This window comes from Setaria italica, chromosome IV, assembly GCF_000263155.2.
Source record: "Setaria italica strain Yugu1 chromosome IV, Setaria_italica_v2.0, whole genome shotgun sequence".
Taxonomy (NCBI): Eukaryota; Viridiplantae; Streptophyta; class Magnoliopsida; order Poales; family Poaceae; genus Setaria; species Setaria italica.
This window is the reverse complement of record NC_028453.1, coordinates 26,113,834-26,137,525: the sequence shown is the minus strand read 5'-3', so window position 1 is coordinate 26,137,525 and position 23,692 is coordinate 26,113,834. Positions and strand designations below refer to the sequence as shown.

At 44.3% G+C, this 23,692-nt stretch overlaps 1 protein-coding gene across 1 annotated transcript; it reads left to right on the top strand.

The window, feature by feature from the left end:
* Positions 1-600: 600 nt before the first annotated feature.
* LOC101752990 (GDSL esterase/lipase At5g55050) lies at positions 601-14,971 on the top strand. The gene is made up of 4 exons (XM_012845509.3): positions 601-1,367; positions 1,474-1,607; positions 1,810-2,067; positions 14,209-14,971. The coding sequence occupies exons 1-4, from the start codon at positions 1,151-1,153 to the stop codon at positions 14,713-14,715; spliced, it is 1,116 nt and encodes a 371-aa protein (XP_012700963.1). The 5' UTR covers positions 601-1,150; the 3' UTR covers positions 14,716-14,971.
* The last annotated feature ends 8,721 nt before the right edge of the window (positions 14,972-23,692 follow it).

The following is a 23,692-nucleotide window of genomic DNA, read 5'->3' as shown; positions in this document are numbered from 1 at the left end:
AGTTTGTTCATCGGTGCATGGTCTTTTGTTAGTCACATATGCACGTTTAGTTAGCTGGTTAGTTAGCAAACGCGTACGTGTGTTGCATGTGTTAGCAGAGTAAGTCTACTTTTTGTTAGCTAGAGGGGCGTCACACAGGTGTGGCATGCAAGAGCTAGTGGCTGTGCATGTGGATATTGTGTGGGCCTGTGCGTGAGAAGCCGGCCACAGGAAGTTGCTCGGGCGTTGTGTCAAGTCGTCACATGGCTCAGCACGATGTTGTCTAATAGGTGGTCTCATGCATTGACATGTAATTTTAAAATAATTAAACAAACAATCTGTACAATAGGATGTTGTCTTATAGTAATTCTATTTTCTTAATTGTGCATAGAGAAAAAAAAATATTATAAGTTGCATGTCAACCATAACTCATATAACGGTGGAGTAGTGGTCTCATAGTTCTAAAATCTAACCTATGAGGTGGTTGTTTCGCGAAACAACAACCTTCTTTTCTCATCATTCTCTCTCTTCCACATCAGCAAAAATTTTATGTGGTACTGTATAAGATGATGTATAAAACTACTGAGGTGTAGCAATGCACTGAGCATCGTGTAATAGTTTGTTTTTTGATTGAGTTGAATACATAGAAAAAAGGGCCTCGGTTGCCGCAAAAACTTCTCTTGTCCGGAGAGTTCGTGAGAGTAGTTGCTGCTCGACCTGATCGATCCTGGGCGGTTTCAACGAACCTCTAGCCTATGAATTTCTAATTTCACCGGAGTTCGACAGAGATGAAATGGGAAATCCTGCCCAGATGGGAAGGAAGAAAAATCGAGCGAGGGAGAGCTGCGAATCACTCGAGAGAGTGAGTGATAGCTTTCTCGAATGAACGGATCGAAAATTGCCAGTGTCATGCGTCTGCATCTGCATCTGTGTGGGCGCGCTTGTCGCGCCTGTCCCTTCGCCATCATTTATTTTGTCCGACCTGCAAGTCACGCCAATCAATAGGCAAGAGAGGCACTAGACAGAAAAGTAGGCAGGCAGTAGCATCAATGGAAGCAGTAGCAGGATCTGTTCGCTTTAGCTTATTCAGTCGGCTTATCAGTCATCAAACTGTTTTCCTCTCACAGTTAGCTAAGCAAATTATGGAAGGTCTTCTGCTGCGTCTTGTGATATGTGTGCAGGTGCTCATCGCACCGTCGCCGCCGGAGCTCGGTCGCCGGCGACGGCGATGTACGTGTTCGGGTCCTCCATACTGGATGTCGGCAACAACAACTACCTGCCGGGGGCGTCCGTCGCCAGGGCCAACAGGCGCTACAATGGCATCGACTTCCCAAGCTCCATCCCGACAGGAAGGTTCAGCAACGGCTACAACATCGCCGACTATGTCGGTATGGAGTTTTTTTCGCATACTCATCTGTATGATATATCTGTTTGCATAATTTGTATGGAACGCACGCTAAATTTTATCGGCCCATGCGCTTGTATGTGCTGCAGCAAAGAGCATGGGATTTGCGAGTAGTCCTCCTGCCTATCTGTCGCTGGCACCGAGCTCCGGCCCTCTGGTCCAGAACGCTGTCGCCAATGGCATCAGCTATGCTTCCGGAGGAGCTGGGATCCTTGACTCCACTGTAAGTACTTTAACGTGGGATTAAACTAGTAAAAGAAATTCCTCCGGTATAAGTAGTTACTCCCTCGATTTTTCATTATAGGATGCTAGAACGAACTAGTTAATATAAAAATATATTCTGAAAAAGGTTGGACTAATTAATATGCACGTGCGTATACAAGCTATGATTGTGATAACTAGAGAATATATGCATATATATGCAGAATGCCGGAAACACAATCCGGTTGTCGAAGCAGGTGCAGTACTTCGGCACCACCAAGGCAAAGATGGTTGCCGCATTGGGCCCCAATGTGGCGAATGCCCTGCTCTCCAGGTCAATCTTCCTCATCGGCATCGGCAACAATGACATGTACGTCTTCGAAAGCGCAGAGCGGGCGCAAAATAGGTCAGCTGTGGAGCAAAGGAGGGAAACGGCTGTGCTCTACGGTAACCTCATCTCCAACTACACTGCAACTATGAGGGTACAGTGCTCTGGCTCAATCTTGCGCAACATTTTTTTATTTTTCTCAAAATGGAACCTCACTGATTATGACACTTTTCATTTACCCCTTGCCCTATACCCAAATGTTGGGCCCTTTATCTTTATCCGAGGGTCATAGCATCTTTCATCTCAACTATTTTCCTCACTCATCTTCCAGTACCCGCTTGCCGACAGCATCCCACTATCTTTCCACCTCGTCTACCAACACTACTGCAGAACCGACCTTTCGTACCCCCACTTAGTAACCCCCTTTAGTACTAGACGTCTAATCTGTACGGCTTGTTCGGTACTAAATACCACACCATTTAGCACCGGCCAAAATGCTTAGTACTAAATGGGCCATTTAGTACATGTTTGTAGTACCAACCGGTACTAAACTACAAGACACGTCGTGCTGTTGCGGACGGCAGTTTAGTATCGGTTGGTAAAAGATGGCAATTTAGTAACCAACCGGTACTAAATGGTTATTCTTTTTTTCCTTTCATTTTAATTTGTGGGTTGGTTAGTATTCGTATTAGTTGTAGAATATCCATTTGCGTATAGTAGTAATATTACGCTAATATATATATATATATTAATCTAGCACATAGTAAAGTTTACATATATTATATTTATACAATTTATATACACTTTAAATATTATAAGTTTTCTGAATATGCACTACGCATCGTCATCCGAGTCCCTGATTGAATGAAGTTGACCCACACTTGTTCCATCATAATACAATTCTCCCTTTGGATTTACGACATCCTCCAAAAGGAATCCACATAGTTGTTCTTGAATTGTCCTGAGTCGTTCTGGGGCGATGAGATCTTCTCTCATTTCAGCAATCTGTCACGTGCAAATTAACATCGTCATTTTAAACCAATATATGTGCAGATTGAAAAATATTAAAATTGATATGAATTGTGTTTATGTACTTGGTGTTGACGATTCCTGCCTTTCTTGGGACCTACAATGCTGTGGATGAACTCACAACGGTACTATCTACATAAGTTGTTTCCATCCTCCTGCCTCAAACACTAAATATGGAAAAAGGAGTTAAGAAATATTCAAGCGGTCGTGATTTTTAAAGAAATGACATGCACTAATGTCCAAATTGAAATCATACCGGAAAGTTATCCCTGATATAAAGTTCTCCGTTGAACGATTCTAGGTGTTTTTTATGAAGCGAGACCATACCCTGTTAAGTGCATTTACGAGGCTTTGGTACTCTGCTTTTGGTTTCCTCTTCGGGTCCAACACTATGACGTGGCTTTGATCAATCTCGATAACAAGCAGTATCCAATGGAACCTGTTCATATACATATACACACGCAATGTTAGACATACTTAATATTAATTTGAACGGATGATGAAAAAAGGGATGAATAACTCACTGAAAGTTGTACAACAAAAGTATGTATTGCATGTGATGTTGTTTATCTAGGAAGTTGAAAATAGTTTTCATGGTCCGATTTGACCATTGCATTAAGCATTCCTCGTGTATAACATGAGGGTCCATGAAGCCGACATGATACTATTGTTTTCTCTAGCAATGTTGAATCTCCATTCTGCATGATACAAAATAAAAGAGGGGATGAGACAGCCACAATTAATTTAGAAGCTAGGATGTAGATATCACAGCAAACACTTACAGAACCCATGCACTAATGAGAGACTTGTCAATAGTGTCTTGATGGTACAAGTACCATAGACTTTCAAACTCAATCCATATGTCATCTAGCCATTAAAAGTAATCATGATCTTGAACCCAAGCAGCGAACATGATCCGTCCATCTGCAGTTGCCTCATTTTCGTTGGTAGGTGAGGCACCAACTGTGGCTGCACAAGAGGTTCCCCCAACTTAAACTCCTATTTACCAGTACCTAGGTGAGTTTCGATATTGTCCCCCCCCTAGGAGTTGCTCTTTTGTGAGATTGGTCTCAGCAATCCATTGAGCTAGAATCTCATCTTCTTCTGAAAGCACTTTGAGCAGATCGATCGATTGTTGAGATTGTTCTCTGAGCTGGGGAATGGTGGACTGTGATCTTTTTTTCTTCTCAAATGCCTTTGTGATTGAGCGATCATAGTCCAAGATGGGTTCTTTCACCACTTTTTTAAACACCAGGGATTTAAAGTATTTCTTCGTTGCTTCATCAATTGGTGGTTCCTTAGGCTTCTTCTTTGGCCTGAAGTGAGCAGCAACTTTAGCCATAGATATCGCATGATTTTCCTCCATAGTTTGTTCATATGGAAGCTTCGGAGGTGGGTTTTTCTTCTACTTCGGAGGTGGAGGGACCAAAGCCTTCGAGTTTTTCTTCTTACAAACTGGAGGCTGAGGTAATGGTGAACTCATGCTTTGGTCCCTTGTAGCTGGTGGGGATGATGGACTAATGCTTTGGTCCCTTGAGAAGGTGCATCCCTGGATGGTGGCATTGGTGATCTATGCCTTGAGCTCTGAGGGGATGATGCGGGAACTGTGACTGCTTATGGAAACCTTATGTAGCGCTTGGCCCAACAAATCCAGGTGTGGATGGCATATCCTAGTTCCATTCCACCATTGCCTCCAAGGATCTCGAGGTCTAGGTCTTCCCATCCTGTTTCCACTCGGTCAACCTGGACTCTAGCATCTCCTTCAGGAATCTGCATGCCATGAATTGTCCCACCCAGTACCAGTACTTCAACAATACCATGAGCCACTACTTTGACCGTTTTCCTCACCGGAGTAAGAAGCTCATGTGGGGTCCTCACAGTGATATCGTCCACGGGGTAGTGTTCATTGTTGCCCGCAACCATGTCAGACGATTCTTCTACTAGTTGGAACTCCGTGGAAGAGACGCTACTATGACGCTGGGAAGCGGGGCAAATTATGTCACCATTAGCACCTGATGCAGCTCCTGCTTGGCTAAGTGCTAACACCTCTTGAAGCTGATCCATTCTTTCATTAGTGGAAGCTACTTGTTCTTCTAGGATATGCAACTTCTCTTCTGTTGCGGCCTTGCTTCTTCTTCAACTTATATAAGACTCAATATCTTCACTGAAGCCTTTCTTCTATGGAACTACACCCATGCCTCGGACACGTCCAGTGTGTTCCGGATTCCCAAGTGCATAAGTCAACTTGTCTTTCTCTCTGTCAGGCTTGAAATTTCCTTTCCATTTAGCTTTTAGTGCATCTTCCAACCTGGTGAATTCTACTATTAATGAATCATAGTAATAAACGATCCATCTTCCCTATTTAGTGTGCTGCCATGAGCATAGAAAAAGTCTGTTGCTCTCAATGGCCAATTGAGAGTTGTTGGCACGATTCCTCTTGCGATTAGGTCATCTTCCATCCTCTGCCATTTCGGCATCGCCATCTTATAACCTCCTTGGCTAAGACGATGATAATGTTTCTTTTTGCTCGCATTATCTTTAGCTTGTACAGCTCACTTTTTTGCATCTTCCGACAACTTGTATTGCTTGAATGCTTCCCAATAAAGTGCTAGTTTCTGAAACTTGTTCTCCAAATCTGGTTCGATGCCCTTCTTGATAAAGTCTTTGTGCAAGTTTTTTTTACGTCTGGAAAGCAATTGACATCTCCCTAAAGGCAAATTCCTTCGGTTGTTTTGCTTTCACTTCTGGATATGTGAAGTGCAGTATCAACTGTTACCAACACAATTCCTTCTCTCGCTCAAGGAGCGAGGTCTTCAGGTGCATCAGTAAATGTGGTTGCTCTCCATTTTTTAATGATTATGGGGATGCTTTCCCGAACAATATACCCACATTGATTGACAAATATCGTTAACACATCGGGGGGAGCAATTGGTGATCCTTCCTCATCCACTTATGTGATGATGGCTTTTAGTACCGGGCAAAGCTACTGCCCGATACTAAATTATGTCATTTAGTACCGAGCAAGGCCACCGCCCGGTACTAATTTGGCCAAAAAGGCGGGAGGCGAAACTGGGCAAATTTAGTACCGGGCAAAGCATCCGCCCGGTACTAATCTTCCCCAGCGTTTTTGTGGCGGATCCACTTTGGGTTTGCTTGATTAAACATGATTCAGCCACATGATACGCGACACTCACGCCTAAACCAAGTAACACGAAGTGCCGTCGGATTTCATCCGATTAAACCACTTGAACAGGACCGAATAGCAAACCCACACGAAGGTGAGCGGTTCCAGAGAATACAACAAGTCCACCGAGTTAACAAATTAACCATTTAGTTTGGTTATAAAACAACATCAGAGTTTTACAAGGTTCAGCAGAAAAACATCAAAAAGGTAAAAACCACTAGCGGAAGCTAACTCGTCGGGGTCGGACATCCCTGGTGAGGCCAACCGGGACATCAAAGATCCCTCTCCTCGCCGTCCGAGGAGGGATCCAACTCGACCATCCAACCCGGAGGGAGTTGGGGTGGCCAAGTGCCAGCAGAAGGAGGCTCAGAGGCAGCAACTTCACCTGAAAAAGAAGAGCCACAACAAGGCTGAGCTACTAAGCTCAACAAGACTTAACCGACAGGGAGCGCTCTAAACTACCTCCTCTAGACATGCAAGGCTTTTTGGCTGAGGGGTTTGTTTGCCAAAAGCGCTAGGTCTATCCCTTCTTTTAAGTTTTAGCTCCGGTTCTAAGTTCATTATCCGATCTAGGTTTGCAACCTATCCTAGGCAATCATAGAACCAACCAAAGGGTATATACATCATCAACAAAACCATGTCATCATCAGATTCCTTATTTACTCAGGGTGACATAGCGATCAAGTAGTCTCAAACTGTGAGAGGCAGATGAATCGATTCGAGTTTCTTAACCATGCATGGCGAACCTAATCTCACGACATCCGCGCACCACAAGGGCCGCTTCCTGTGTCGGCCGTCCCCATCAATTCCCAGGCGCGTGTCAGGTCCAAACTTCCCTTGGCATGCAATGCTCCACAGTCCCGACCTCTACCATACTGTGACCGCACTTGCACCCACATGATGCACCATGGGAACCTCGTTCCAGGGACAACAGGGGTATAAGCCACGTCCTAGTTCAATCAGGTACTAGGCTTCCCCATCCCATACTAGGTATGAGATTAGTACTTTCAAACACTTGATCATGAACACCACCACTGTCGGGCCTTAGCATGTTTCATAGATAGACAGGGCGAACATCCGACCACCAAAGAGTTACCCAAAACCCTACCCCATCCATCGTCCTTATAGTTGTGACAGAAGGGTAAACATCCAACTCCTACAACTCGCGAGTGACAGGGAATCACTCGGCTTTTACCATTTCCTATTTAAGCAAAGCATCTACTCGGTCCAACAGCTAGTGTTCAGATCAAGGGAGCTAAGTTATGCATCTATGGTTTCAAACAACTCCTATACGTAAATGCACAAGCATGTTAAAGAAGGCATGCGCAAGTCTGGTAAAACATAGGGGATTCATGCATCCGGGGCTTGCCTTCGAGCAAGGAGGAAGGGAACTGCTCGTCTTCTTCGGTAGCTTCGGCTTCTGGAAGCAGGAGCTCAGCTACACCGTCGTCTTCTGGCGCCGGGTGCAGCTCATAGTAGCCGTCAGCGAGACGCAGCTCTACACGAATGCAACACATTGGTTAGCATAGACGGTTATTTCAACAACAATACCTGCAAGTTTGAGCCTAGAAACTTGCGGCAAGTTACAGGAGGTGGGGAGGTTCGATGGAGTTGAGGGAGATCAAGATGTAAGGGTCAGAGGAGGGGGGAGAAACTTATGATCTGGCCCTTAATCTAGAGGAATAGATGTGCTAGGGGTCCTCAGACTTAACGCTGAGAAGTCCCCAAGTTTTACACATACACCCTCGGTTCAAAGAAAAAGGTACAGCCGAGCCCTCGGGCGAGGCGGAGAAGGGTCGGCGGAACAGACAGGGTCGGGCGAGACGGAACCGGGGTCGGGCAGATAGGAGGGGTCGTCTTACAGAGAAGGCTGGGGCGGAAGGACTAAGGGGCTTGGGACAACGGCGAGGATGTCCGGCGGTGTTCCGGTGGCGGCGGTGCTTCTTGTGGATCACAGCAAGCTCTTGGGCGGCACTGAAAGCAGTGGCTGGTGGATTGGGGAAAGTGGTGTTGCGCGGAGATGAGAGTTCCTCAGACTTAGGTGGTGGCGCTGTGAGCTCGAACAGGGAGCAAGAGAGAGGGCAACGATGGCAAAGGGGAACTCCGGCGGAACTCCAGCATCCCATTTTATAGCTGCGCGGCAGAGGGAAGGGGGAGCGGCGCGAAGGCCAGGGAAGAAACGATGGAGTGCTCTGCCGGGGTGGCAATTGAGTGTCAAGGGCGGTGGAGCAGGACTTCGGGGATGACACCGGCGGCCATTGGGCACTGACGTCAGGGCGGCGCAGGCGCAGGTTTGCCGGTGGTTGAGATTTGGCGGAGGTGGACGTCGTCGTGCGGTGGATCTAATGGAAGTGATCGGAAAAATAGCGCTGGAAACAAGGGCGCACAGGTGAGAAGACAGGCGGCTGTGGTCGTGCGGGCGAGCACGGAGCAACAGATTGTCGGGGCGGCTTCTGACAGGGCGGGAAAAGGAGTTGTCGCTGCCGCGGTCTGGGTTGGCGGAGGAGGAATCGTCGCGTAGCGAGGATCGGGGTGGCACGACTGTGGCGAGGTGACGGAAAAGACGGGCGGCATCGGGCTCTGCGGCCGGGATCTGGCGATGTGATGATGGGCGCGGGCGGCGAGGTGCTGCAGAAAGGGTAGCAGAGGAGCTTCCGTCGCGATTGAGGAAGGGGGCGCAAGAATCCATCCGGTCATGGGCCGGCGACGAGGCGGAGCGGCGGACGTCGGAGGAGTTGAGCCATGCGGCTGGGGAACTCTGAAGCGGGCATGCAACTCGAGTGCGCCTATCGCGGGAGATCTGGAGGAAAAGATCTCGTGGGCCCACCGGTCAGTCTCGGTGGTCCACGGCTTCGAACTAAAGGGCGACGTTGTGGGATGGCTTAGGAAGATCCAATGGTGGGTTGGGGGTCGGCGGGGTCGGAACTGGGGGAGACCACGGCGAGGGGTCAGATCGAAGGGGTCGGAAGATCTGGAGGTTGAACACCTAGGCTCGAAAACTGAGATAGGGGATCAGGCACTCGGATTAAGATTAACGCGAAGGATTTTTTTCCCGAGGCCGTTACAACTTCGTTTCCCACCAACACTCTAGTTTCTTTTCTTATTTCTAAAATTATTGTTATATTAGTTTTATGCTTAATAAATGGAGTAAACTTAGGAAAAATAATTGAAAAACATTTCATACCTTACTGTTGATTATCCTTACACCATACAATAATATATTTATTTAGTAAAATTAGAAGTTTTTAATTACTAATAGGATATGAAATATTTCCATACTGCTGGTAATCCATAAAAAAGGAAAAAACTACTATTTTAATCATGTAGAAATATTAAGAAATATTAGCTACAATAAATTTGATAATTATGCCATCAGTATACAATGTACTTGTATAATTGCCTCTAATTTAATGTTTCCAGACTTTTGATGAGCCAAAATAGTATTGTTAATCAAGAGAAATACCAAATAGTTATTCGAATTATACAAAATACATTACATAGTTCATCACATGACCATATAATACTACATAATATTAAAGTTCTAAAGCAACTCATCATTATTCAATGGGAACATTGATAATCTTCTTCTTGACGAACGTCCCTTAGTCATGATCGCAGCGTAAGTACGGAGCGTCTTCTTTGGATAATAAGATGCTGGGGTCAACCTGAACTAAGAATAGAGGAAGGTCATCAAACTGATCAAAATCTTCTAACTTCTCCAAAATGTCCTCAACTCCAATGATTTTTCTTTTCCCTGGCAGAACTATATGACGTTTTGGCTCATCTTCTGACTTTTTACCAGCCTTCGTCTTGGGTTTGCTTAACATGTACTTCACATAGAAAACCTGACTCACATCCATGGCTAGGATGAATGGTTCATCTCTATATCCAATCTTGTTTAGATCCACTATTGTCATCCCATAACGGTCTTTACTTACGCCTCCTCCAGCAACCCATTGGCAGCAAAACAAAGGGACCTTCAAAGGTCCACAATCAAGTTCCCAAATCTCTTCTATGACGCCATAGTAATTTCCTTATTCCCATTATTGTCTATTGCAACTATACGGACACCACTATTTTGGTTGGTACTCTTTTGATCTTGGGCTCTCATATAAAATGTATACCCATTTATCTCGTACCCTTGGTATTGCAATATTGAGACCCATTGAAGTTGTTCATCAATCATATTTTTACCCATGAGGTGTCGTCGGATCCATGTTGCAAAAGTATCTATGTGATGCCGTGTAATCCATTCCTCAGACTTCCTTGGATTTTCGGACCGTACAATATCCTTGTGCTCCTCCATATATGGAGCCACTAAGGATGAATTTTGCAACACTGTGAAGTTTGCTTTATGGATTTCAGTCTCATGTATGTTCATATTAGCTTTGTTCTTGAGTGTGCCCTTTCCCTTCACGTGGCCCTCATGTCATGACACAAGGATCCCTATCGAACTAAGTTCATCAATAAATTCAACACAAAACTCAATGACCTCCTCTGTTCCATATCCTTTGGTGATGCTTCCTTCTGAACGGGCACGATTGCAAACATACTTCTTTAGGACTGACATGAACCTCTCAAAAGGCCACATATTGTGCAAGTATACTGGACCCAGAATGGTTATCTCTTTAACAAGGTGAACTAAGAGATGAGTCATAATATTTAAGGAAGGTGGAAAGACCATTTCAAAGCTGACAAGATATTGAACCACGTCATTATTTAGCTTTATTAGATTGTTTGGATCGATTGCCTTATGTGAAATTTCATTGAGGAACGCACATAGCTTTACGATTGACAATCTCACATTCTCTGGTAGAATACCCATCAGTGCAACCAGAAGCAACTATGTCATCATGACGTGGCAGTCATGTGACTTTAGATTTGTGAATTTCTTCTCTTTCACATTTATTATTCCCTGTATATTAGAGGAGTATGCGGATGAGACTTTCATACTATTCAAGCAAACAAACATGCTTTCTTTCTCCTCGTTGTTGAGAGTCTAGCTGGTAGGACATAAGTAGTGTTGTCCATTCTCTCTCTTTTCCGGATGTAGGTCCTCTCATTGTTCCATACATTTCAAGTCCTGTCTTGCTTCCAATGTATCCTTTGGCGCCCCCATAAACACCGAGGAAATCTAGCAGGTTCATGCAAAGATTTTTCATCAGGTGCATCACATCAATTGTGTTGCGGACCTCTAAAAGTTCCCAATAAGGTAGCTCCTAGAATATAGACTTCTTCCACATGGCTGCACATCCATTATCATCATTCGAAATAGGTTGGCTACCGAAACCCTTACCAAAGACTACCTTCACATCCTTTATCATAGAAAATACACGCTTTCCATTATGGTGCAAAGGCTTAGCACAAGTGTCGGGCTCCCCTTTAAAAACTTTCCTTTTTTCTTAAAGGGTGATTCGTAGGAAGAAATCGACGATGGCCCATATACACCACCTTCCGACAGTGTTTCAAATACATCTAGACAGTGGGTGAATGCCCGATATCCTTTGTTCGTCTGTCCCGATAGGTTTACTAAGTGTAGGCCAATCATTGATGGTTACAAAAAGCAATGCTTTGAGAATGAAAGTCTCTTGTTTGTCGTTATCCCACACAGGTACACTTTCTTCCTTCCAGAATAGTAAAAGTTCATCAACCAATGGTCTTAGGTACACATCAATGTCGTTGCCAGGTTGTTTTGGACCTTGGATAATGATTGACATCATGATGAACTTGCGCTTCATGCACAACTAATACGGAAGGTTGAAGATATATAGGGTCACAAGCCATGTACTATGAGCACTACCGAACTCACCAAATAGATTCATTCCATCAGTGCTTAAACCAAACCTTATCTTGCTTGCGTCATTCTCAAAGCATGGAAATTCTCTGTCAACGTTTCTCCACTGGGAACCATCTGCGGGGTGTCTTAGCTTCTCATCTTGCTTACGTTCTTCTTTGCGCCATCGCATCAACTTAGCGTGCGCCTTATTTCTGAACAAGTGCTTCAAATGTGGTATTACAGGGAAATACCACATCACCTTTGCTGGAACTCTCTTCTTGACAGGTTACCCGTCAACATCACCAGGATCATCTCGCATGATCTTATACTGCAATGCCTTGTAAATAGGACAAGCATCCAATTTCTCATATTCCTGGCTATGATAAAGAATACAATTATTAGGACATGCGTGTATCTTCTGTACATCCAATCCTAGAGGGCAAATAATTTTTTTTGCTTCATATGTGGCGAGGGTAGTACCCTTGAGGAACATGTTTTTTACGACTCTTAATAGCTCCCCAAATCCCTTATCAGTCACACCATTTGCTGCCTTCCAATGCATCAATTCCAGCGTGCTACCCAACTTTTTGTGATCATCCAACATCTTCTCAAATTTTTTTGTCTCCTTTGTATTTTCGGAGTCTTTCTTTGCATATAGCAACTCCTGACTTAGTTCGTCAGCTGGTTCATCTTTTGCAAAATCTTCTTCAGCCTCACCCATTTCAAAATCTGCAAAGGCACCACCTTCAACCCAGTCAGCAGGAATGTTGTTATCATCATCATCTTCTTCACCATCTTCCATTACAACTCCTCTTTCTCTATGTTTGATCCAAAGAATATAGTTATCCATGAAACCCCAACGACATATGTGGTCGTGTAGAGTTTTTCTATTAGAGTGATCCTTGTTATTTTTGCACATTCTGCATGGACAGCACATGAAACCCTTCGGCGACTTGTTGGCCTCTGCCATTTTGAGAAAAGTCTTTAGGCCATTAATGAACGACATGGGGCACCGGTCGTCGTACATCCATTGTTGGTCGATCTGCAAAAAGTTTTTTAATTTACTTCTCCATTTGTAAAGCAACAAATGTAAAAAAAAAATACTCTCTGAAAAATATTGCTAACATTTTATATATGGACCACTTTCGATGAGCAAATTAAATCCCTACAAGTTTTATGGGGAATTTCGGCAATAACTCCCTTTGTCCCGAATCGTCGTTAGCTTGAGCTCAACTATGTTATTTATGTAAAGCAATAAAATTAGTTGATTGTTTCCGTTTCAACATTGTACTTATGTTATTTTTGTAAAGCAACAAAAGTAATTAACACAACACATATTTGTCAACATCCAATAAGAATTTCTCAATATCTAAAAATTCTACATTCTACATGCATGTATAAATTGAAAAACTCTCCATTCATCCTCACTCTAAAAAATCACAAATTTCTCTAGCTACAAAGCATGAAACATAGAATACTAATTATGAGAGGAGGGAGGATGAAGTCCTAACCTTTATAATAGTTGGAAGAGTGAAATCCCCCAAAATCGTGGGAAAAATAGGCAGCACCTCCCCTAGGTCACCATGGGAGTGAAGAAGCCTGAGCTCTCGGTCAAATGGTTGAGCTCGGGCTCGGGAAAAAGGAAGGAGCTTATTTTATAGTTTGTACGTTAGTATCGGTTGGTGGCTCTAGCCGGTACTAAATTGTGATATTTAGTACCGCCTAAAACTAACAGTTGGTACACATGTGCGTGAACACCATTTAGTACCGGTTGAAGCTACCAGCCGGTACTAAAGGGCTTCCAGGGGAATCTAGCCATTAGCCACCAGGTCCCATGCCGCCATTTAGTACTGGCTGAGGGTCCAAACCAGTACTATAGGGACTCCGGTGGTACTGTGCGTGAAGACCGGTACTGACACTAGGTACTAACATACGGTATTAGTACCGGATAAAATGACATTCGGTACTAATGCGTTGGACAAATGTTCAGTTTCCAGTAGTGCAGTTACCTCCACTATCAAGCCAACCTTCCTCCACTCCATGGACGAACCTCCTCCAAATCTCCAAATTAAAATCTTCCGAACCTCGTCAAACCTTAAACTCGCTGAATAGCGCGGTCTCACTAGAGATATAAATAGCATATTTAGGCCAATCTCGCCACATTTAGAGAGAGAGAGAACAATTGGGTGCCACGTAAAGCTAGCAAAAAAAACGGACGTACTATGGTAGCTTTCTCCTATTACTATTATTTCTTTTGATTGATTGATTGATTGGCCGGCTTACCTATTCGGTATACATGCAATCAGGAGCTGTACTCAATGGGCGCGAGGAAGTTTGCCATAGTCAACATTGGGCTGCTAGGGTGCGTGCCGGCGGTGCGGGTGCTCAGCCCGACGGGCGAGTGCTGGGACAGCCTCAACCAGCTCGCCGGCGGCTTCAACGAAGCCCTCCGGCCATGGCTCGCCGGCCTCGCCCGGAGGCTACCGGGCCTCGCCTACTCCCTCGCCGACCTCTTCGCCTTCACGCGGGACACCTTGGCCGACCCGCAGGCGTCCGGGTACACCGAGGTCGCCGGCGCGTGCTGCGGCGGCGGGAGGCTGCGCGGGGAGGCGCAGTGCTCTCCCAACTCCACGCTCTGCGCCAACCGCGACCAGCATGTCTTCTGGGATCGCGCGCACTTCTCCCAGCGGACAGCGTTTCTCATCGCTCAGGCATTCTGCAACGGGCCGGCCAAGTATACCAATCCCGTCAACTTCATGCAACTGGCCGGATCAGTTAGTGAAATCACGGAAGCATTAGAGTCGAGCAGATGAGATAGCAGGCCACTTGAAATGGAGAATCATGAAATCGAAATTCGGAGAAGCATAGCTCTTGTTTCTAAGGCCGTTCGTGAATTTCAATCGTGCGTATAATTCACAATCCCTGATCGGCTACGGCTATTCGGTTCTATAGGTACCAATAAGGATATAATTGTTGTAAAAAAAGATCATGATTCATGACTAGTTAATGAACATGAATAACTTAAAATAAAATCCCCTATTTAACATTAGAAAAATGAAGTATTCCTTATTTAGCATTGAAAATTTTGAACTTCATTCCTTATTTGACACTTCCCTACATTGCGTCAGTTAACCCATGGATTCTCTACCCTCTTTTTTTTACCGAAACAACCTTCAAATGGCCTTCAAAATTTATGAAACTCTTTATAGTGATACATTAAATGGGATAAAACCATTTTGCATAAAAATAGGTATGCAGCATTTTGAAGGATTCCAATTTTTTAGGGCACACAAATACTTTTCAAAAATTGTTGAAAAATACTTAATATTCCTATTGTGGGATGAAGTAATTTACAAATTTAGTTTATATCACAAGTTATAAAGAGAATTTTGAAGTTCTTTAAAAAAATAAGTTTTAAAGTTCTTCCAAAAAATGAATTTCTAAAAATATAGACAACTCTTTTTAAAGAAAACATCATAACATTTTCATATGAAGTCAAATGAAAACAAATTTTATATCAAAATTGTAGAGCATCACGACGGGTTCTAAAACATTATAGTTGACAATAGTTCTATTCAGGATCATTTACAGGCCCAAATATTTGTTACTATTTCTAATATCTATTTTTAAAATTTGATTTTTTGAGTTTTTATTTTTTTCCACAAACAACATCAGATGGAGATGTGCTCTATACCAAACATACAGTGCTTCGATGAAATCTAAAATTTTGCAGTTGACAATATTTTTATTAGGATCGTTCAGAGTGTCATACAGAATATAAGATTTGGATAAATGAAGTCAAAAGAATAACCACCCTTACATAGATAAGATGTGCTTTATAGTTGATATGGTAAGCAGGTCTTTTGTGCTGGCACCTAACCACCAGTACAAACCGTTTTGACTGCTAGCACAAATTCTTTTTGCAGTAGTGTGCTGAAGTCCAAATTGTGCTGCTCGCATGCCCGTGCCATATGATGAGCAAATTGAGAGCCTATATAGACGAACTGAGGAAAGAGCCGATAGGGAGCACTTGTACCAGGTAGCTTATAAGTTATACTAACAAGTACTTTTTTTCACAACATACTACATACGCTAGCGGTTAATTAAAAATACTACCAGTGGTACTATCACTACTGAAAAACTAAGCATTCGTCGATGGTGTTAGTATCAGACGGACTTTAGATCGATACTAACACGTACAGGTCCAAATTTGAAGTCCCCGGAGACCTTTTAGTACCGGGTCACAACACCACCGGTATTTTTAGTACCGGGTGGTGTTGTGACCCTGTATTAAAAGGTATCTTTTAGTATCGGGTCATAACACCACCCAGGGGGTGGTGTTATGACCAGGTACCGGGTGGTGTTATGAACCGGTACTAAAGGCTCTCCATGGGTTATTTCAAAAGAAAATCATTTCTAACTCTATTACATGTGTGGTGTAGGTGAGATGGTAAGAAAGGTTTACACAAAGATTGAGGTTGTGAGTTCAATCCCCACAGACTGCACATATTTGTTCATTTTAATCCGAAATATGAAATAGAACATGACGTATATGATAGATAAAGTAGGAGCATGATTTATTGTGTTTATACTAACGAGCATAAAGCATGCAGAGAACATTACAAACAACATGTAATGAAATAGTGAGAACAGTAGGGAGTACCTTGCAGCGGGGCCAATGCTGGTGGCACCAGATGCGCTGTTAGATGCGTTGGTACTCGACATTTCGAGGCTATTTGGTGTAGTCGATCAAAGTTAATGTCGTGTAGATGTTCACCGTGTAGTTACGCCTCCAGAAAGAAGAGGTGCGCAGCGAGCAGTCATGCAGATGCGCTCCCCAAAAACTTGATCGCCTTCTACTCCTCGAGTGCATGAGTCTCAGGTAAGAGTGCAGCTTCGGAGGCCTGCTCTTCTGGTATATTTTGTGCACACAGAATACCGGAATGGGGACAACATAAATGCAACACAGTTTTGGAGGAGCTCTGGTGGTGTGTGTACACTGCTGGAGGATCGACTTCTAGTACTAGCAAGTAACCCCTTTTAGTACCGAGCGCCCGACCGGTATCGATTGGTCGGTACTAAATGCCATGCCATTTAGTACATTTAGTACCGGTCAGCCCAACTGGTACTAAATGCACCATTTAGTACCGTCGGTAACACAAACCGGTACTAAACTAAGAGCCAAGTCGCGCTGTTGCGGATGGAAGTTTAGTACCGGTTGCTTTTACTAACCAGTACTAAAGTTTATTACTTTTCTATTTTTTGTTTACCCTTTTGTTTCAATTCGTATTCGTATCCAACGGAGCTTTTACTAATAATTACGTTAATATATCAACCCATTCAAATACAAATATCACAAGTATCAACCCATTCAAATTATTAATACTCAATAGTTCGTACATCAATACTTAAGGTCTTAGAGAGACCAAGTTTAAATCCATAAGAAAAGGGTACAGTAGGAGTACATCCATGCATGCTACATATTTAATAATTTGCGTCGCTTATGTAGATATGCCACATAGCTTTAGTCTCCAATCGTAAAGCCTAAAACTTCATCAATATAAGATAGAGCATGAATTAGTGCACTCTCTAGCGCTTCACAAGGACGGTCACATACACTACCATAAATCTCAAATAATGGAGACGACGTTAACTGAAATGACTAGTAGAAAGTGAGATGAGCCTGAAGCTTGAAATCTTTGGTGCGTATCGGGTTTCCATCAGTGTAACTATAATTCAACACATCCAAGATTTGAGCCAGAATCGCATGAAAGCTCATTGCCGCCAAGATTTGACCAAAGACATCCTAAAATAAGAGAATAATGTGATGAAATTTAAAAGATGTAACAAAATTAAAGATAAAAGGATGATTAGATATGTTCCATACCATGTCATGTTGATTCAGCTGACAAAGCCTCTCAGTAGTCCTAGTCACATTGCTTTCTCCCTCCTCGAGCGCCTTTATTCGAAAATATGAGAAGTCTGGCAGAAAGTACCAATGATCCTTAAGCTGTTGTAGGCAGGCCTCCACGACGGTCCTTTCAAAAGTTACCCTACTTGGTGCTAATTGACCCCATGCGGAAACCATCGGGGTGGGTTGTCCTGGTATTCTCATCCAGTTGGTTTGTGTTTCTTGAACAGGTACTTGAAAAGAGATTTTTACTCTTTTAAAATTTCGTGGACCAACTATCTTGGATTGCACTAAAGGAGAAGTACCACCTAGAGTTTTGACAATATCTTTGAGCCATCTAATATTGTCCATAAGCTACATTGTATATAAATAAATTTAGGAATTATTCATGTGTAGTTAAAAAACCAATTACAAGAAGGAAATAATATTACTATGTTGGGAATTGCTCCTTTCTTTCGATCGCCTTTTGACAAATCTATGACGCGATTAGGGAAGTGAATTCCTGGAGGACGAGCCAACGGTGGCTCCTCAAAAATGTAGTGTCCACGTGTCGGTGTTTTATACTCGGGAACCTACCGAGGGGTATCCCGAGGTAGTAGATTGGTTGGTGGGGGATTGCCGAACCTGGAATTCGAAGGTAAAAGCGATGACACAAGACACAGATTTATACAGGTTTGGGCCGCTAGGGTAGCGTAATACCCTACGTCCTATTTGGGTGTTGTATATTGCACCTTGCGCTTGGGTGTTGTTTGGTGTTAGGGATTTGGTCCTCTATTGTGGTTCTATGAGGTCTTCGCCTACCGATCTAGGGACCCCTACCCTCCTTTATATACTCAAAGGGCGGGATTAGTAGTCGGTTACAAGGTAGGAGTCCTAGCAGGATTACATGGTATGAGTCCTAGTAGGATTACAGAGGAATTCTAGTAGGAGTCCGTCTTCTTCCTTCCTTGCGGGTACTAGGGATCTATCCCTGACACCACAGCCACCACCACCACGGTGGCCACCTCCACGGCCGCCACCACCATGGCAAGAAGAACTTCCACTTGCCATATTTAGCCCAAACTGTCCAAATAAAATTGTGATAAGATAGTTTGCCACCATTTTTTTTAACTAGTAAACTTTGCCACCAATAATACATTATCATATACGCAGACCATATACATTAAAATAAATATAGCCTTATGCCATAATTGTATCACAAAAAATAATTACTAAGCATCCAATACAAATTGGTATCCAATTCAAGCAAAATCATAGTCATTTTAATCCAATATAGGTAGCAAATCTTTTTAATGCATCAAAATTAAAATTATCGAAGAAAAAGAAAAACTAAATGGGGAGTGATATAGCATTGGCCCGATCTTCCAATAGGTATAGATACACTCGATTTGGTGGAGACTCGATGTTGACGATCCGGATTCAAATCAAACACGATTCGAACCCTGCAACAGCTACACCACTTCTCCGTTGGTTATCAACCAAGCACAACTTGATTGACCTCGTCGAAAAGGCTTTCCCTGCAAGCGAATCGAAGAACACAAGCAAGAGAACAGTAAACACACAATCTGAAATTGCATATATGGATGAAGCAAAGATCAATATGGGGTTCAAGCTCTCGATTCGAATGGACTAATCGTCACAAGCGAGGAGAACAAGAACAGGGGCCCTGGATCACTGTAAATGGATTTGTCACCACAGTTACAATGAATCAATCTCAGTTTCTCGATTGAAAACTAGAACTAAACAAAACCCGAGTTCTAAAGGTGGTGGCTACTGAGTTTTATACCCAAAGGGGTGTCCTAGGGTTAGGGGTGACCAGGAGGGAGGCGCCCACACCATAGGTTTAAGGCCCAACATGATACAAGGCCAAGTTGGCCCAAATAGGTGATGCAACACCTTATCATGATTACACAGAATGATCCACGAAGCTTCTGGAGCTAGGACTAGAACCAAAAGAATGGCATCGTTGTCCCTTTTCCAACGCATCAAAGAACGCCCCGTTTCAATATCGTAGATATGGTCAAAATCGTGCAGGGATGTCAGATGAATCCGAACCGTACGCGACGACTGAGTTGGTGACGACTTGTGATTTGGAGAAGACCATGACTCGTGTGTGTCCAGCAGGGTGATGTCCTCATCAGGGAGGGCGCAAGGGAGAGGTGCGGTGGTGAGCGGGGGAGGAGGGGGAGGGAGAGGCGCGGCGCAGCGAGTGGGCGAGGCGACGGGGACGGGGGCGACAACCCTGGGATTGGGTGGCAGCGGTCGGGGATAGGGTGATGACGACAGCGATGGGGATGGGGGAGATGGGCGACAGACCAAGGACGGGACGATGGCAATGGGGATGGGGATGATGGCCGATGGAGCCGAGGATGGGGCGACAGTGACAAAGCCGGGAAGGGGGACGATGGTGGCGGGCCGCGGGCGATGACGGCAGTGGTCAGGGACGGGGGTGATGGAGCCTGGGATAGGGTGGCGGTGGTTGGGGATGGGGTGACGGAGCTGGGGTTGGGGTGACAGGCGACGAGGGCGGTGGGGGTGATGGAGTCAAGAACTGCTAAGTGTTTGGAGAAGACGAAGTATATGTTTGTGTGAAAGTTTAGTACCGGTTGGAAGACCTGCCCAGTACTAAATTGCTCCATTTAGTAGCGGTTGGAAGCCCTGCCCAGTACTAAACTGTTGCATTTAGTACCGGGCAGGACCACCAACCGGTACTAAAATTGCTAAAATGGTGGGAGCTTTCTTTTAATTTCCTAAGTTTCCTTCCCCGCATGCAGTCTTTTATTTTACTAAGTTTCCTTTCCCGTGGACACTGTTTTTTTCCAAAGTTTCCTTTCACTCATTTACAGTAACTCTCCATTCTCCTCGCTCTAATCCTCATGACATATGCAGAGTGTTAACTAGAGTAAATTATATATATGAAATAGTAGAGATAAAATTTCATCATATATACATATTAAGTCTTACATAAATGGGATATCTAGAACATAGGATTGTCCACATCACGATCGTTAATTTAGGAGATAAAAAGATACACCAATCTTAAAATAATGGTACAACATGAGATCTCATACAAGTCCACCTACTCTGGCTGAATTAATATCATAAAGGAATCTTAAAATAATTGTCCAAACGTCTTTCAGAGCAAGTGCCACATTTTCATAATACTAGTGTAACATCCTGTATTTTTACGAGATGTTTAAATTTGCAAAAATGTGGATTTCAAAAATTTTGTGTTGTAGAGTGAAACTTCCAAACTATAAGAGTGTCTTTACTGAATCTTTCCAAAATTCCTAGAATTAAATTATAAACTAAATGGAAATTGCTAAGGTGTGTTAGGTGCTAGAGTGAATATTTGGAGTTCATTTGGGTTTTATTTGGATTTCTTTGAGTGGGATTTGTATTTGAATTGGCCCAAACCTAACCTAGGTCCAAACCAACCCAGCTAACCCCACCAGCCCACCTAACTAACAACCCAAGCTAAGGCTAGTGCAAAAACTGGAACTTCCGATTTTCCAATACTGGAACTTTCGATTTTCTACCAAGACTGCCTCCACGCTGCAGTCGTTGACCGTCTAGCCCCACATGTCAGCCACCCGCGCCACTGTTGCCCTTTCTTCCCCACGGTAGTCACACGCGTGGCATAGGCGCGACAGCGATGTGCGCGCCGCGCACGACACTGGCCGCACCCACCCCCTTTTTGCGTTGGAGCTTGCGGATGTGTGCCATGCCGCCCAGTCATATCCCCTGCTGTCCAATCTACCTAGAAACCCTAGCTGCCACCTACTAGAGCCCCCACACCATCTACTCCCGGCCACATCCACATTTCGAGTTTTCCCCTTCACCGCCGCTGTTTGGAGAAGAGGAGGAAGGAGGGGGTGCAGGAGGCGAGGAGAGGACACCGGAGGAGGAGGAGACGCTGCCCTCACCGGAACGCCGCCAAGCCGCGCTCGTACGTCCACGCTGTCACTGCTTCACCTTGTCACCGCGCCGCCATACCCTCACCAGCAGGCCCACCAGGTGAGCTTCGCGATTCCCGCTCACCTAGAGGAACCATCGTCCCAGCTAAGGCCTGAACCACACACCCGCGCGCATGCAGACCCCTCACGGCCAAACCCGTGGCAAAACTAGAACTTTCGGTTGCCAAACCGGAACTTCTGGTTATATTCTGTTCAGTTAGTCTGCTGGAGCCTCAGAAACCCTAGGAAGGTCTAGCCAAAAAAACTCCAAACCCATGAGTTATGAACCATAAACTTCCTAGGACCATCCAAAGTCCTTCCCAGGAGATCTCCCAAAGGGAAGAGATCTACCTGTGTGAAACCGGAACATCTAGTTTCCAAATCGGAACATCCGGTTTCGATGTGTCCAAAGCATCCAGAGTTCTTCCCAGGAGACTGCCCTAAGTGAGCTAAAACCGGAACATCCGGTTACCCTAACTCGAAACTTCCAGTTCCAAATCGAAACTTTCAATTCCTAAAGGTTGAAACTTCTGGTTTTTACCCTAGAAACTAAAAACACCCCACGACAGCTTAGACACCGGCCTAAAAACCTTCCAAAGCTACTTGTGAACCTTAGTGGCAGCTTGCATCCAGATTGCAGTTGACCTACAGCCAGTAAACTACTAACTTCCTTGTTTCCTATTTTTGCCTATCAAATCAAAATTCCGAAAAATGTTTTCAACTTCAAAAAGTCATAACTAATTCATTCTGCTTATGAAAATTTTGAAACCAGTTTCATAATTTTTCTAAAATCATGCAACACACATTAGACTAGGCTTCGATCTTGTTTGGTTCTTCTTTGGATCTCTTTTAGGTTTACTTTGCAACTAGACCCTCGGTAATTATGGTAATTGCAAAATTAGGAGCTACAGGAGACTTGGAGCTGAACCAGTAGCCGGAGCCATTCAAGGACTACTATGAGGAGGAAGACTACTCAGGTCACGCCCATTCGATTTGAATACCCATTAGAGATTGCTAAATTAGTATGCTAGCGCTTTATTCCTCGCATGATGATTTTGAACCTTGCATAGCCTTTTTTATGCCTTATATCCTTGTTTGACCTACTAGTATACTACTTATATATGCGATGTGCGATGCTTGCATGTGTATGGGATATTGTGATTAGGATTCTTGGCGTGTGTGGGGTTAAAACTGGCAGGAGAAGGTGTTTTTGGGATACTTGACGGGGGTGAGATTTACACAACCCAATCTTCGGATTGGGAGCTTGTGGTCCGTTCTCCGATGTTCCCTGCTTGGTACTTGTTGCGAGTACACAGTTCAGGAGCATAGGAGTTGGTGGCGATACTTGTTATGGGTGCAGTTGTGGACCATGTTGTGCAGACGCTTTTGGGAGTTAGGAGCTCGCCCCAATCTGAAACCGAGTGGGTCACCATGCTTCACGAGAATATGTTAAACGTGCACGGCACTCACCAAATTATGGGTCTAGGGCTGGGTTGAGACTGGAAAGTGCGGTACCATACCTGCTGTAGGATAGAGTATCAGTGTAAGAGGGAGTGGTGCTGACCTTTTGCCTCCTGATTTGCTTTTGCCTCTGATTGGGCCCGGTGGGAGTGCTTCACAGGTCCGGGGTGATCCTCTGTGGGGGATCGCATCCGAGCCTGGATGCAGGATGGTATCGTAACTCCCAGGTTCTTCACCCGGTAGGGTGACATTCTCAGAGTCGATGGACCGTTTGGGCTCACTCCGAGATGGGTCCAAGTGTACACACTCTGTAGAGTTAAAACTATATATATAGCCACATCCTCGGTCATGGGCAATCCTGTGTTGTGATGACTCTCCATTGTTTTTGTGAAATCTCTACCTCCCCCTTATAGCTACTTGTGTGTATTGAGCCGCAATTGCAGTCGGGGAGAGGGGAAGCTG

Bases quoted from the DNA above. Each gene is read 5' to 3' on its own strand.
- LOC101752990 (XM_012845509.3), top strand. From the start codon at position 1,151: ATGTGTGCAGGTGCTCATCGCACCGTCGCCGCCGGAGCTCGGTCGCCG. The intron at 1,608-1,809 runs GTAAGTACTTTA...ATATATATGCAG, and splicing joins CTGGGATCCTTGACTCCACT to AATGCCGGAAACACAATCCG. The intron at 2,068-14,208 runs GTACAGTGCTCT...ACATGCAATCAG, and splicing joins ACTACACTGCAACTATGAGG to GAGCTGTACTCAATGGGCGC.